Source organism: Xylona heveae, assembly GCF_001619985.1.
Source record: "Xylona heveae TC161 unplaced genomic scaffold L228scaffold_12, whole genome shotgun sequence".
NCBI classification, from domain to species: domain Eukaryota; kingdom Fungi; phylum Ascomycota; class Xylonomycetes; order Xylonales; family Xylonaceae; genus Xylona; species Xylona heveae.
The window spans coordinates 669,146-685,103 of NW_017264204.1; the positions used below are offsets into that span (position 1 = coordinate 669,146).

The window sequence follows — 15,958 nt, forward strand, 5'->3', positions numbered from 1 at the left end:
TATTTCTCCTTACTGAAAGTAATCCTCATTAGCAGCGATTTGGACTGTTTACTGTTTGAGCATATCCTCTTGTAAATTCGATGAATTCTAGTTGGACCCTAGTCCGCCTTTGAGCACATTGCTGCGATACTTGGATGTGGTTGGAAAAAACTAGATATCCACACCGATTCAGCTGCCCATAAATAAAATTGCTCTCAACCCTACGTGACATTGATATACTGGGACGGCTTCTCGAAGTGGCAAAGGTATAATAATATAAGTTGATTATTATTTTTTTAAGACGACTTATCAACGAAAACAAGGCCAATTCCATCCGAAACCTGACGTTGGAACGGGTATTAGCACCAATTGGCTCTAGGCTTAGATTCGATCTTATCAGATTAGATCAAAGGGGCTAGCATTAAAGCGCCCCGGCCGAGTATATTGGGACAGCACCTGAGTCCGATATTGGTTTCTCTCATCCTCGGCGTAGAACACCAGAAATTACAACTACTCACTGCGTATCTATTGGTTGGGTGCATTTCGACTGTGCATATGGACGATTACGAAAGTCGACGGCATCGACGCCGATCCGAGTCTCACTCGAAACATCCTCAACACCACAGTCTATATGCCGCTAGATCTGAAACCCGTTCACGCTCACGCTCACCTCTGTCCTCCGGGCATCGGCACCATGAAAGCCGTAAATATAGACATGGCGACTTAAGGGAATCGAATCATCGTTCGGATTCACCAAGGGTCAGACGGCATGGTAGAGAGCGATCCGCGGGACGGGAAGAGAGAAGACATAGGAGGAAGGAAAAGGAAAGAAAACACTTGGGCGTCGCACCGGTAGCTGCTCTACCTTTTGAATCCCGACCGTTACACAAATCGGACTTTAAAGAATATAAACCACTTTTTGCGCTCTACTTGGATATTCAGAAGCAGTTGTTTCTGGATGATTTAGCAGAAGACGAGGTAAAGGGCCGGTGGAAGAGCTTCGTGGGACGATGGTAGGTGTATTTGTCCATGAAATGTTACTTTGGCCTTTAGAATCTACCTCAAATCAACTTTCGGCTTTACTTCGATTTTTTTTTGGTCCGGGAGAATCAATATCAAAGTAATCAATACTCTTCAAGTACTTTCGAGCTGACATTTCTGAGGAACCGCGGAGAACTAGCGGAGGGTTGGTATGATCCGGCAATGAAGAAAAAGGCATCGCAGCAGTCATATACAGAAGATGTTTCTGGCGCGCAAGAGTATTCCCGCGCAGCCAGGTCTAGGTATTCGCCGACGCGAGATCATCACGACGATTCACGCCAAGCCGGTGATGAAAGCGACGAGGACGAAGTTGGGCCTGACTTGCCATCACAACAGTACGGCACTGGTAGTGGTAGACGGCCAGGGCCAGCAATACCAAAAATGCAGGATCTCGAATTGCAGCGAGGTAGGGTTTCTCAGTACTTCTCTTGGAGGAGAAATGGCTGATGACAGGAACTATTCTACAGAATTGATCCAAGAAGATGAAGAAGCTCGCCGGGAAGATATGCGCCATGCGCGGAAGATGGACAGAAAGCAGCAAAAGGAACACTTAGAGGACTTGGTACCTCGCGCGGAGCCTGGGACACGAGAACGGCAACTGGAGAAGAAAAAGGAGCTCAATGAAAAGATGAAGGCATATCGCGACAAATCGCCCGTTGAAGAGGTCAACGAGCGTGATCTCATGGGCGACGATAGCCTTGAAGCATATAGGGCACAGAAAAAAGAGGTGGAGAAGAAAAAGAATGAGCGCGAGCTGCGACGTGAGGAAATGCTGCGGGTTGGTATTCCCCGCGGGGCGAACACTGTACGAGAAGAGATGCGCTGACATGACCGATGCAGGCCCGGGCAGAGGAACGCGAGGAACGACTCCAAGAACATCGGGCAAAAGAAGATAAGACGATGGCGATGCTGAAGGCGCTGGCGAAACAAAATTTTGGGTAACCGTACTTGAGATGAGAATAGGTATGATTACATCTGCATGAGCTCTCTCTAGTGATATGGTTATCAGACCTCACTGGCTGGCTCGCCCATAATCGAAAACATGATACTTTAAAGCTCATATACTACCCCTCATCATCAAGGTGGCACGATTTTCATCCCCTGTCAACAAATTGAATTTGAGAGCTCCCGTGGATCACTCTGCGCAAAACTACCGGGGAATATACTAATCCCAATCAAGCCGTCCGGAGAAAGTAAGGCCATAAATTTCAAAAAGCAATCAAAAAGCAAATTAATACCTCTACTGCAGCCATTGGGTTCGCGTCCTATCGATGTTTACGACCTTTTATGTTTTGTAGTGTATTCAGCCGCAAAGCTTGGTTAAGTGCCCGCCCGAAGGGTCCGCACAGTAGTTACAGTAGCTAGCGGAGCTTGGTATCACTAATCTAGCTAGCAACCTTAGCTGTAATTTAGCCGCGCTGTTATCCCCTTGATAGCCGTATGCGCATTAAGGCTCCCTTGTTCACCGTAGCACCCACGTCAATCGTCAACAGCTTCAAGGAAAGCTGAAGCTGCAGCCTTAAATCCGACACTCGTTGCTGGACTGTACAGAGCTCTCCACTTGACCAAATTCATTCGGGAAGCTCCTCTAACTTATCTGTTCCAACCATAATTGCAAATACAGCTCTGAAATCGTCCGACAACATTTGTTCCTCGTTCTTAATCAGAACCAGCTACCCTTCGCGCCCTCACACCGCTTTCTTTTCAGCCAAAGAGGCAGCAATTAGAGACGCTCTCAATTTTTGACAAATTTGCAGCTTCAACACTGTCACCGTCTACGCTAAGCAGGGGGGATATATACCATTTTTGAATCAATTGTCAATCTTCTCTCCTCAACTTCTCAGCATGGACTTTGCGCCTTATCAAGACCAAGCGCCTGAAACGACGCGTACACGCTCTCCGTTACCCAACGGCGCTCGACGCTCTGGCTCGTTCTCTCCCGTGCCTCGACTGGGTCCGAACAATGCGAAACCTCCTCAGCGGCCCATAGTCGATCCTTGGGCTCCTTCTGCACGCCTGCCGTCGCCGACGCAGTTTGCCGATGAAGACAGCCAGTACACATACCAGAATCGCGACGCGGGACGGGGGTCAGACTGGGAGAGAGACTACGAGGCGGATGTTGGAATAACGGCCAGCGGAAGCCCGACTGGTTTTGGCGGGGGACCGAGCAGCAGATCAAATGTCGATCTTTTTGAGACGAGCCTCCCGCTGCGCCTAGATTATGAAGCAATGTTGGCGTACCTTTTGTTGCCTCCTGCGGGCGGAGTGTTGTTGTTGCTGGTCGAGCATAAGAGCGATTATGTCCGGTTTCACGCATGGCAGAGCGCATTATTGTTTACAGGGATTTTTGTAAGCCTTCTTGCCTCTCTATAATACCTGTTCCTCCTTTTCCGGGCCTCCCTTGAGGTGCAGCCCGTGTGCGCAGCACACTCTTACGGATACATTACAACAAAAAAAATATGTGCTGACAACAGGTTGTATTCGGGACATTTACAGATCCTCCATCTTCTTCTCTCCTGGTCCCGGTTTCTCTCTTGGCTTCTTTTTATCTGCGACTTGGCGCTCATCGGGTGGTTAACTCTGCGCGCCTATCGTGATGGTACGTTTCCCTCACTATTCCCATCTTCCCACCTTTCCTCCCCCTTTTTTTCTTTTCTTTTCTTTCCTTCCCTTCCGTTCCGTTCCGTTTTGTATTTGTTTTGTCTGTTTTCGTCCCCTCTTCTCTTTCTTGTCTATTAGTCTCCCGTCCTAGACCACTCTTGTTACAATCCACTAACACGATACCGCCAGCCGACACGCTTGATCGATGCGAAGTCCCCTTCTTCGGCCGTCTTGCCAGCTCTTTTCTCGATGACGAATAATGATAACCGCTCTTTTATATCCTTTTCCTGTTCCTTTCCCTTTTTTCTTTCCCTTTTGCCTTTTCAAAAGGCCTTTTCCCTTTCTCGTTCCTTTTTCCCGTTCCCACTCTCCTCTAATGACGGCATGAGATTTGTATATGTGATATATGCATTGGATTATCATTACATTCTAGCGCTGAACTCTCTTTTTCTTTTTCTTTTTTTTTTTCTTATTTCCCTCTTCCGTCTTTTCTTTTCTTTTCTTTTCTTATTCCCCTCTTTCCGTCTCCCATCTCTTTTTAACCTCCATCGCCATTGCCACCATCATCTTCAACCTCTTCCTCTTCTTTTTCTTCTTCTTGTTCATCACCATCTTCATCTCTTTCTGCGCATGCTTTCATTTCGTTCCACCGTTTCCACCCTCCACCCTTTTCTAGTAATCTGTAATTTGTAATTTGTATTCTCTTTAATACCACTCTATTCCGCAATTGCGCATTTCTTCTTTTTTTATCCCTTTTTCTTTATTTCTATACATTCTTTCCTGCTTGACCCCCTCCCTTCTTTTTATTTTATTTCCCCTGGTCTTCTTCACTATTTCTATTCTACTATACGTCAAATACCTGCAAATTGCAAATTGCAAATTGCAACTACGATATAACATTGCATTTCCATATTTCCTAGTGTCTTTTCTTTTCTCTATTGTTTCTAATACCGGTGTCATGTACATACGACACGCATTGCATTTTGCATTTTGCATTCTCGTCTCTGTTTATTCCAACGTATGTGTATATATTTCTGCCTCATGATATCAATTCCTTTTCGAGAAGTTGTCAAGGTGGATTTGCAAATGCAATTGCAATTGTCATTAAAAACAATATCACAAAGATGAATAAATAATTTAAAAAAAAAAAATACGAGGTGAGCAATTGTAGATGACTATGTGTTTGGATATCATGGTCGCATTAGATTATAAGATGAATCTAGAATACACGCTTTTGGAAAAGAACTAGCTGGTAGGTATTCGTTGAGAAGATGAAAAGAAATAAAGAGAAAGAGAAAAGAAGATGATATTGACAGATTCACATCACCGCTGACAACTTAATGAGTCACACCAAGTTGCTTCTCGAGCTCGAGCAGATTCTTGACCGTGTCGACGATAGTGTCCTTGAGGCTGCGGAAATGGATATCCAAGTCGCGCTCCGCCTTGGAGTGGTCGACCTTGAACATGTCCGGCAGAGGGGCGTTCGGGGTGCCCTCTGGCACACGGTTGCGCAGCTCGGGGAAGTTCTCGCGAATAATGTCGCAGACCTGCTGGTAGGTAAAGGTCGAGGAGGCGAGGAAGTAGCGCTGGTTGCCGGCAACCTCGGACTCGTAAGCGCGGAGATGGGCGAGGGCGACGTCACGCACGTCAACAAAAGCAGGGAAGGAAGTGTCTGGGACGCTCTTTTCTGAGCCGTTGATGAGGCGGTAGATGTCGGCCGACGAGGTGTTGAGCTTCTTGATGTCCGTGACGGTGTGCAGGTTTGGTCCGTAGATCATGGGGGGACACAGGGTGGTGACGCAGAGCTTGGGCTGGGCGGCCTCGACAAACTCGTAGGCGGCGCGCTCAGCGAACGTCTTGCTCGCGCAATATGCGACCGCGCCGTTCTCGGTGCTGCGCGCCTCGTCCTTTTCCACAGGGTTCCAGTCGTCTTCGGTGTAGGTGTGATCGGGGCGGAGTCCCTTGGGGATATCAATCATGGCAGCAAAAGAGGAAGTCAGGACGAGTCGCTTCACGCGGGTGTTCTTCTCATGGAGCGATTTCAAAATGTTGGTTGTGCCCTTGACGGCGGGGGCCAAGAGATCCTGGTTGTTGTCCTTGACCTCCATGACGAATGGCGAAGCAGTGTGTACGACCTATTTACAACAAGTGTTAGTTGTGTGATTTGAAAGGGGGAGAATATTCAGAAAAAGGAAGAGTACACAGGAAATGGGGGGAGACACATACTCCATCGACATTCTTGACGGCCTCATCAAAGGCACCCTGCGCGGTAATGTCGGGGACAATGGCAAACGAAAGCTGCTCGCCATACTGGGAGTGGCTCTTCTTGACAGCTTCGGCGGATTCCTCGGACCGCACGGTGCCACGGACCTTGTATCCGGCTTCGAGGAAGACGTGGAGGACGTGAGCAGCAACGAAGCCAGAGGCACCGGTAATCAGGATAGTCTTATCCTTGCCCTTTCCCGTAGCAGCGTTGACGAGAGATTTGGCAACGACCTTGATGGATCCTCTTCGACCTTCAGTGGCAGACATGATGGGCGAGTCTTGTCAAAAATGGAATTATAATTAGAGCTAAGGAAGATGAGAAAGCTTGAGGGTCTCGAGGCAGCAGACAATCAAAAGTCAAGCAGATAAAAAAAAGAATTGGGGTATATGGTATGTTCAACGTAAAGGATCTTGTGTCAAAGGGAAAAAGACAATTGTAGAGGAAAGGGGGGTGACGGGCGTTATAAAACAGCTATGGAGGGGCAGAACACACAAACAGTCTTTTTTTTTGGTGTGCCCAGAGGACTATGATCTCATTCCTCCTTCATCATCACGGTGGCGGTGGTGGTGGTGTCAACCGTAGTCGGGCCACACTCCGGCTGACTACTGAGGGTCCAGGTGGATTGCGCTACTAAATCTTAACTAATCAGTGGACAATAATCAGGCTAGCATTAACGGAAAGATATTTAAGAAACAAAGAAGCGTGGGGCTGGCAATCCCTGTGTCTCGCATGCAAATAATCATTGGTGCTGCCGACATTTAGGCAGATTTCATCATCATCATCGTCTTCATCATGCACTTTGGGTGTTGAACAGTGTGGTTCGACACCACCCACGGGTGCCTTTGTTCCTCTCATGCACCATCATGCAGGAACCAGCATCTTCAAGGACATGCAGTTTTCTAATCTCGTCGATCGGACGTCTTCATGCACCGAGTAAAATTCCACGCCCGGGTTTAAGCATACTCCTTGCAACAAACGTTCCAATCAAAGACCGGAGGTGGCTCGGAGATAAAGATGGAAGATGTGAAACATTCAATGGTCGGACTTAACCTCGGCCGCACTTTGAAGATCCGACTGAACTGTACTCATAGGCTGAATGATGTGGCTGATCGGAGGTAACAATACTCGTATGAAAGAGTGAGACATCCTGACATGAAGCACACGCATGCAAGGTTCCTCTTGCTGCTCCGGCTCCTTCGGCACGATAAAACGTTGCATGCGAGATCGGCATGAGCCGGGGCGAGAAGAAAAACTGTGTGCATAATCCCAGTACAAAACATGCATAAACAGTTGGCTTCATCTGCCAAGACAAAGAAAAAGGATCTGTTGATCAGTCTGGAGAGTCCCTGGAACGCTCAACTTCGGTCGTTTTCGATGGAAGAGCTATGCGCATTCATTACGTCATGGCGCGTTTCGTTATCCGTGGGGCTTTACTGCGATTAGCTTATCGGTTGTCGATGACGGTCAAGCTTTTCAGTTGAGTAATCCATAGCGCCGGCAACTCTATTGCGTACTCTGGTAACGGATTCATCGCTCTTCTCCCCTGCAATGGTCAAAGCCACCATGTGTCCGCCAAAAGCAGGCAGCAACCAAATGGCACAAGGATCGATCATGTTTCACACAAAATAAATGCTATAATAGTCTTGAATTAAAATTCTCGTTCATATATCGTAACAAACAGTATCAAGATCCCAACCTATACTCCACGACTTTTTTTTTTCTGGCAATTCGCATATGACCAGCCTAGCCTATATGGTACACCATAAAAATCCCATGCTCCCCGATCAAACGTCTAGCCTCGCTGCACGACCCACGCAGAACAAGTAAGACGCCATATTAAAGAGGTAGAGAGAGAAGTCAAGTAAAAATAAGAAATGCAAGACGAAATGGCAAGGTAAAAAATGAACGGAAGATGATCAAAATGAAATAGACAATGCTTAAACCCGATCAGATAATGTTGAAACCGTACAAGCTCTCCTGCAAACATGCCACTGGTGAGTCGCCCAATGATGATGACGGTTGTAAAAGAGATATAAGACACGTGACAAGGTAGTAGAGGCTTTTGTGGCGACGTGGTTCGAAACGTAGGAAAGACTAAGAGTCCTCGTGCTTGTTTTTACAAGTGAAGCAGAATGCTGCAGTAAACTCGGCCCATTTGCGCAGATCATGTAGTTGCGATGGACCCATGGCGGCCGCCAGGGTTGCCGGATGATTGTTCCGTTAAGCCAACGCCCGGGGGCTTTGGTTGATATGTTGGAAGAGGGCACCAAAGAGACGTTCAATCTGCACCAGCCAAGAAAAAAAAAAATTCCCTCCATCAGCCATGTCTTCCGAGATCCACCTAGAGACGAAGCAACATGCTTACCTCAGGCGCTGCCTTGACAAACGGCAAATCCCAAAACATGTAGCTTGGGTTCTTCAATAGTTCCAACAAGGTAATGATAAGACCCCACGGGTGAGGTCGATGCACAATCAGACGCTCCAGCAATACCCTCGTCACCTGCTGTCGCACGTCCGACTGCGATTGGTCCGTTTGGTCCGTGCCGAAGAGGTGGAGGAGCGCATAACTAAAGTAATGCGTGTGGCTATTGGGATACCGAAGTTGGTTGGCGATGGCACTCAAAAGGTAGTAGCGCGCTTCGGGCCGGAGTTGCTTGCACAGTTGTTCTAGTAGCGCCGAATGGGCAGAGTTGCTACTGAACGTAGGTCCGCCCTTCTGACCGGCATTGGCAATTGCATTCATACCCGTGTAGAGAACAATCGAGTTGAGGAGAACAATGTCGGCTTGGATTGGCTCAAACGCGACACCACTCGCGTCGCTCGACGGGGTGGAAATGGCCTCCAAGATTGCCGAAATTTGCTCCTTTTCAATCACGTTGTTCTGGAAAATCTGGTCGATGACATCCTTGATTCTTGCGCTTTGAAGCGGCTCTTCCACGTCACCAGCGACGACAGGAGATTTGCGAATCTCTTCGAGCCGGTCCACCTTCAGTCCCGCCGTAAACGGGTCTGGGAGCTCAGGGAAAGAAGACGGGTATGCGCTCAAGATCAAGTTGCGCAGCTGAGGGGAATGAGCAGGCACGACATTGCAGAGGCGATAGTGGTTGTCAGCCAAAAACTCCGGAAAGTCGTGATGCAAAACGAGCAAAATACGGAGGACACCACGGTAGATATCCTTGGCAACGGGGGAAATCTCTAATGGTTTCAGCAGCTCTCCCACATATTTGAGCATGGTCACCATGATTTGCGCAAAAATCTCCCAGCCCTAGAAATAAGAACAAAAAGTCAGCTATCCTGAAGGAACAAAACACATTTAGATTCTCAGGGAAAATATAACATACTGCTTCATCGGCCATCTTCAGCAAACCAGGCATGAAGATTCGGTGCGAGATCAACGTCAGCCACCCAAAAGCAAAAGCAGGGAAATACAGCGGTTGCAGGGCCAGCCATTTATCGGCGAACACCAGCATAACTTCCTTGTCTTGCTCAGGGCTTTGTCGAGCATTGGTATGATATTCGCATAGGATGCTTGAGAAGAGACGGAAGAAAACACGCTGGTTGAAGAGTTCGCCACGCATAGTGTGGTGATGGCAGAGAACGAGCACAATGAGCGAAAGAATCGAATCCAGATATTGAGCTTTGCTGGACTTGACAACTCCGTCTGATTCCCCTTGATACTTCACGAGTAGGACGACGAGTTTGGCCAAAGCATCCACGCAAAGAAAGGCGTCGTTGAGGCTACCCGCTGGATTGCGCTCCTCCCGTTCAAAAGCCTCGACGGATGCGTCGATACAGACACGGAAGAAAACAGCAGAGGCCTCGCGATCGTGCATCACCTTCTTCTCATGTAGCTGCGCTATGAATGCTGCCAGCAGCTTCTCGGTTGAGCTTGGGTGATTGCAGACACCGACCCACTCCATAAATATGTACTCCATTTGGTCACGCTTTGCACGTGCCTTTTGTTCTTCTGGGCCAGCAATCGTTTCAGGAATGCCAGCCTCCCGTAGACGTTGCAGCAGCTGCGAAGCAATTGTGAGATCCTTGTCTTCGGCGAGCCAATTAGCCATGGCCTCAAGGCTGCCTGCAAAGTCGGCGCGCAGTGCAGTCGGCTTGTCGCTGAAGAGAACTTCAGTGAGAAGATCAGAAAGGAATTGAAGGCCTGCAATCTTTCGTGCCTGAATAGATCTTGTGATGATGAGATCAACGCGGTGCACCTCGATTAAACCAATGTCGAGCAAAGAAACCGTTACGGGAACGTTTAGCACTCGCTCATCGTCAATGTTGGCGAGCCACAGGATGACCTCCCTTGCTGTAGCCGGCGAGAGTTGACAAAGCTTGTTCAGCAACTGTACCAGCACTTCAATCTCTAATGGCTTTTCAGATTGCGTGTAGAGAGCAACGCAGATTTTTTGGGCAGCAGTAAGAGAGATTTCTTCCCGTTGAGCAGACGTGACGACTAGGCGAAGCGTCTGGTCCGAGATGTCTCGCACGGGGCTGTCCGGACTGAGCTCTGCGAACCGCTGCTCTTGAGCCCCTTTCATAGCTCGCTGCAAATCCAAGAGCAAATCCTGGACTCTGTCACGAAGAGTTGGAAGATCCATAAAACCATTTAACTGAGGCTGGGAAGATGGGATGGCCAGAGGAGCTGTCTGCAAAAGCTGCTTTTGTTGAGCGGCTTGATGTGGAACCACGGGAGGCTCTGCAGGTGTAGGAAGATGAGGAACAGAGGGGAATTGCTCCTGGAGAACATCGGATACTTGACGTGAGGCATCCTGCGAAGCGACATTCAGGTGAGTGCTGGGTCCACGGGACTGACGTGCAAAATCCTCGTAAATTGCCAGCTGCTCTTTATTAAGACCGTCGGTCGACTGCTTGTAGGGATCCGGCATAAAGAAAGCCCAGCGATTGATGACCGGGTCAATGAATGGCTCATTCGGGTGGGCGGCCCTGTGTTCCCGACGAGAAACCAAGAGATCATTGATGTGCGCCTCAATTTCGGGCATTGCTCGCTGTTCGGCAGCCTTTTCAACTGTGCTGCAAGCGAGATCAAGATTGTCGTTAACGCACATAAGGATCGCACCTTCTGCTAAAGGCTGATCAGGTAGCTCTGACTGCATAAGTCGAATATAATTTGTCATGCTCATCCGGAGAGGTTCCTTGCAGGTGACAAGAGCTAGGCTTCCAGCCAATGCTTTTGCCATTGTCAGTGCAGCCTGTCGAACCTTTTCTTCATCAGGTTCGGTCGCAAAATCTTTACGGATCAACTGAGCAGTCGAAATGGTTGCAATCGTGACTGAGCGCTCAACAACGGGTGAGATGATCTCAATAATAGCGCGCTGGACAGCGGTTGACACAATTTGTCTCAGACGAGCAGGGCTGATCATAGTACTCGAGGACGGTGGGTAGACAAGCAGAGTACTAAGGTCGGGCAAGGAAGGAAGAATCGCACCAGGGGAGAACCGACCATTTTGAGGGCGAGGGCGGTTCAGAGCGCTGAGTGACAATTCATCAAAACCCTCCAATCCATCGGGAATTGATTGTCCAGACACCTCCTCTTCGATCTGAGGCCGATCTCGAATACTGGTGGATGGTTCAACGGCCTTGTAGTCTAGATCCAAATCCTTGCAGAGCACCTCAATCTCGAACTTCAAATTGAGCTTCAATTCAGCGAAGTGGTAGAGCTCCAAGAGTAGGCGAATAATTTCCATAAGCCATGGATTGGGAGGCTTAAAAACCTTTGACTTCTTGGCTTGGATCAAAACTTTGCCGGCGAAAGGAATCACCACGAGGAGTCTTTGCGTGTCGTACCCTTCGATCAACAGATCCTTGAAAGAGATGTTTTTGTATTTGATAGGTTTGTCCCTGGCAATTGTCAAAGACCCGAGCCAGGCCCCCAAATTCTTCAAGTGAGAACGTTCAGTTGACGAATTCATCGTAGAATCGGCATTCAGCATGCGCACTACGCTAGCATACGTCTCGCGGAGAACCTCTGCCCAGAGAATCTTGCTGTTAAAGGCCGTGAGCATGTCGAGGTAAAGCTGCTGGAAATTGGGTTGGAGCTTCGCCCGCTCCTCCACTAGATAGCCAGCAAACCACTGGTGGTGTTCGTCTTGTAGAGCATCCCGAAGGTCAGCAAGTTTCTCAGACAGATTTCTTTCAGAGACATTGTTCAAAACAAAGAGAACCTTGTCTTGCACGTCTTCCTCCGGCTCGTGATAAATTTCTGGCCTAAGGGGAGGATCGACATGAATCGAATGAAAGTTGAGCCTCGGAGAATGCGAGTTTTGTAAGAACATTTCGTCAACGCTGCCATTTGGCAGGCTCGATCCCTCGGCATGCAACCCATCCGGCTTACTGTCATCACTAGAGCGACCTGCCCGGTCCCTCAAAACCTCCTCGGCCTTGCTGTAAATTTCCGTTGTCTGAAGTGCTGGCACCTGGAGCAGGCGGCTACACAAGCCTGGCCACTCGTGCAACCGATTTGAAAAGTGAATCAAAGCCTGCAGACCGAATTTGTACATGGAACTCTCTGGCGCATAATCTCGCACAGCTTCGAACACCATTCCCAGACCCACTCGCAGAGGAATGCCATCAATCAAATGGAAATTAATGATTCCACCGAACAATACAGCTGTGGTGGCTAGAGCTTCCAAAGGATATTCATGGTAGCAGCTATACTCGTCGAACAGGCCGTGAATCATACATGCAAAGAGGTCTTGTTCAGCAGGATCCCGAGACGTCTTGTACTTTTGCAGGAGCTCAACCACTTCACGCACGTCAAATTCTCCGCTGTACATCCGTTTGTAGTGTTCTTGCATCTTTGCATCGGTGCCCTCGGATATGGCATTACTTTCCTCGCCGCTCGCATCGATAATGTCATCAAAGCCTTCCCCGTAATTGACAAGGCGCGGGTAGGCCTGAATACATAATCTTTGAATCACAGTCAATTCTTCGCGGCGGTCTCCAAGATGCTCCTCTAGAATGTCAAGCATAGCATTTACGGTTTTGACCGCGAGGCTAATTGTCCTTTGACTTGGCTGCTCCTTTCGCACCAGACGCAACTCATCCTCCGCCTTGATGGTCAGGAATCGAGACAAGGCGAAGATGAATTCCTGGGGGCCTCTCTGAGCATTACCCTGCGCCCATTGCTCAAGGTCCAGAGCACCGCGGCGATGTGCCAAAGCTGCAAGATCAACACCAAAGCCGTTGAAAATCATGAGTAGCTCGTCCAGCCAGCCATGTCGCTCCGCGTGTTCGAACAGCAGAGGCAGCTGCATAGGGTCCTGAGAATGTGTTTCAACAAGCCGAGTTGCCACCCACTGCTTGTCCTGCTTCCAGAGAGCATGAAGAACGAAGCTGTAATTGGGATGCTGCTTTAGCAGGAATGGATAGAACAGCCGCAAGAGCACGCTCTGCTGCGTGTCGGTCCAGGGCCTGGGCACGCCAAAAGCGGAGCATAAGAAAATGTCCATGTCATGTTGGACTACCTCATGGAAAGCTCGTTGGCTTTCAGGCATCATCAAAGACTCATTGGACTGGAATGCAAGATCGAAAAGGGCAGTGATGGCGTCGAGCGAATTGAGAGGATGATTGATAGCTCGCTGTGCATATTCCTTCACATCGTCCGGGGCGTCATCGGCAATGTCAGCCGTAAAACTCCGTCTCAATCGTGGAATTGCTAACAAGTCAAGGGCATCGCGAGGTTGGGAGGCAAAAGCAGTGACAAAGGCAAGCTGAGTGGCCGGAAATTGCCACCTCCCACCCCAGAGGGACTGAATATCGCATGCCGGATAGGCTTTCGCCAGTGGTAACAGGGCCTTGTAGAGGGCAAGGAACTGATCTTTATCAACTCGGAAGCCCTGGCGGTCGAATTCGCGGAAGAACTCCTGCCAGTCAGGTTCATGCCCGTCCCAGTGCTCTCGAACGACGGCAATAAACGTTGCAGGATTGTATTGTCCGCGACTTTGGCTTATAATCATGACTAGTAATGCCGTCGCTACTTGCGCAGCACCAAAATCAACTGACTCTGCAGATGATAAGGCTTCCCGGCAACTTTCCGCACTGCTTGTCATCTTTGGACCAATGCGCTGCACGAGGCGAGGAAGCGTATAAGCCGGTCCGAGTATATCTACCAGCAGCAAAGCAGAGCACACTTCAGAAGGGATAGTGGAGCCCTGTGTAGAGTACCGAAGGCTTATCGCGTAGTCAAGTTGCATCTTGCCCTCATCATTCAAATTACGGGGAGGATATTGCGCAAGGCGTTCGATGATGGATGCCAGAAATGATTGAGGGATCCGATCGTCCCGCTCCGAAGCCGACTGCACGAGAGCGTGGAGAAACGGCTGGAAAGTGTTCGAGAGGATAGCGTCCGCTGCCGGCCAGTTAGTGTTAATGCGTACTTCAATCGGATTTTTCTTGTTTTCGATTCTTCTCTGGGTAATACAAACCTTTGGCTCGAAGATCAGCCCTTGATACGGTCTTGAAAGCTAATGCGAGGACGAATTTGGCCACTGGGTCAAGCTTAAAATGTTCCAGGAATGTAGACAAGTCAAAGTCCCGGAAGATGTCGCCTTCCGAAGTATCAATTGTCTCCGCGATTTTCTGTGCCTGATCAAAATCTTGACCTGCCTTCTGCATCTCATTCACCAGAAGGGGATAATTTCCGGCATTTTCGACAGGTCGATTAATCCCAGGAAAAATCTGCGGCGAATTGCCTACAACGAGGCGGCGGAAATACTTTGAAAACACCTCCATTCCGTTGGACTCGATAAGCTGAGGCAAAGGGTTAGAGAGTTAGGGCAGTAAGTGGCCTCGAAGCAAAGTCATTTGCAGGAGAAAGGTTGATGGGCGGGTTACTGTTTTGGACGTACCTTGCGTATCTGGTCCGCCTGCGACTCCCACTTGGTTTTGTCTTTGTCTTCCTTGATAGTGCTCAAAAGAAGGAAAACCTGAGCGATGACAATCTTAGAGAGCTGTCCTGCTTGGCTGTTCGTGCTCGGTGAGGGCGCCGTGGTCGCGACGTTATTGAGAGACTGGTGAGTGGGGGAGCTGATATTCGACTGAGAAAGAATTTGGGGGTATGCGGCGTTTCGAGACGCTCCTCCGCCGCCACTGCTGCCACCTCCTCCTCCTTGAGATGCGGTGGTCGATGCCGCGGCGGAGGACGCCAGATGAGGGTTCGAGGAGGACGGAATGGTTCGCGACCTTGGGGATGACAGCAGCTGAGTCGAATGAAGCTGCTGTGATCCAGATTGAAACGGAGAGAAGGGAGAGGCGGTCGACGAAGCGCCCGAGTTGTGACGGCTGCCTGGGCGTCGCACCGACGGATTAAGGGCCGCCGAATACGTTGAAGCAAACGGTGAGGAAGTGGCCTTTCTTGACGGGCTGCTTTGTGAGGTACCCCGGCGGGAAGGCGACGAGAGCGAGGGAATCGAAGGAGCAATCGACGTAGAGATAGGAGCGAGAATCCGGCGGTTTGTAGCAGTGTGATCTGCGGCAGGCACCGAGGGTGGCCGATTGGGCGCTGATGATCTTGTGCCCGAAGGGATTTCCTTGCCTGTGACGGTGGATTCCTGCGAAAATTGATGGGAGGGAGGAAAGGTCATCTAGGAAGCACAACCATTAGAATCGGGCCCACGGGGCATCAAGTGTCTTTTTCTCTGTTCTATAAGGTTGGCTTGATGGGATGTTCTTTCTTGCGAGTGTGCTTTTTTTTCCCGTACGTAGGTGAACTTGAGAAACAGAATTAGAGACTTGTTCTAGCTTCAAGCGAAGTGAACAAATGATCAATCCTCCTGCAAAGTCCCCACGGCGTGAAAAGAGAGGTTTGGATGATAGGATGCGGGGGAGGAGAGCGTTACAGAGGGAGGAATGGGAGGTGGTGGAGGTAGATTGAGGATACTGTCGTAGGAAGAGGTCGAGTTGGTGATGATGGACGTCTCTCGTCTATCGTCTCTGCTCTCTCTCTCTCTCTCTTCGCAGCACACACGATTGCTGCTTGCCTACCGTGTAAGTTACAGCACCCAACCGAAAGAGGCTCTCGGCCTAGGATTCGCTTGCGATCCTTCGCCC

At 49.3% G+C, this 15,958-nt stretch overlaps 4 protein-coding genes across 4 annotated transcripts; 2 read left to right on the plus strand and 2 right to left on the minus strand.

Annotated features, from left to right (window-relative positions):
- The first annotated feature begins 472 nt into the window (after positions 1–472).
- L228DRAFT_250855 (hypothetical protein) lies at positions 473–2,259 on the plus strand. Its single transcript, XM_018333421.1, has 4 exons — positions 473–992; positions 1,143–1,426; positions 1,488–1,798; positions 1,861–2,259. Exons 1-4 carry the CDS (start codon positions 535–537, stop codon positions 1,960–1,962), a joined length of 1,155 nt encoding a protein of 384 aa, XP_018185325.1. The 5' UTR covers positions 473–534; the 3' UTR covers positions 1,963–2,259.
- A 303-nt stretch (positions 2,260–2,562) lies between these two features.
- Positions 2,563–4,000, plus strand: L228DRAFT_263624 (hypothetical protein). Its single transcript, XM_018334507.1, has 3 exons — positions 2,563–3,369; positions 3,517–3,619; positions 3,811–4,000. Exons 1-3 carry the CDS (start codon positions 2,866–2,868, stop codon positions 3,879–3,881), a joined length of 678 nt encoding a protein of 225 aa, XP_018185326.1. The 5' UTR covers positions 2,563–2,865; the 3' UTR covers positions 3,882–4,000.
- A 958-nt stretch (positions 4,001–4,958) lies between these two features.
- Positions 4,959–6,153, minus strand: L228DRAFT_214485 (NAD(P)-binding protein; the record flags this gene model as incomplete). Its single annotated transcript, XM_018330034.1, has 2 exons — positions 4,959–5,756; positions 5,848–6,153. The coding sequence occupies 2 exons, from the start codon at positions 6,151–6,153 to the stop codon at positions 4,959–4,961; spliced, it is 1,104 nt and encodes a 367-aa protein (XP_018185327.1).
- A 1,837-nt stretch (positions 6,154–7,990) lies between these two features.
- L228DRAFT_40486 (putative Ccr4-Not transcription complex subunit) lies at positions 7,991–15,617 on the minus strand. Its single transcript, XM_018336566.1, has 5 exons — positions 14,758–15,617; positions 14,335–14,659; positions 9,229–14,258; positions 8,253–9,152; positions 7,991–8,170 (listed from the first exon to the last, which is right to left on the minus strand). The coding sequence occupies exons 1-5, from the start codon at positions 15,490–15,492 to the stop codon at positions 8,108–8,110; spliced, it is 7,053 nt and encodes a 2,350-aa protein (XP_018185328.1). The 5' UTR covers positions 15,493–15,617; the 3' UTR covers positions 7,991–8,107.
- Positions 15,618–15,958: the final 341 nt, after the last annotated feature.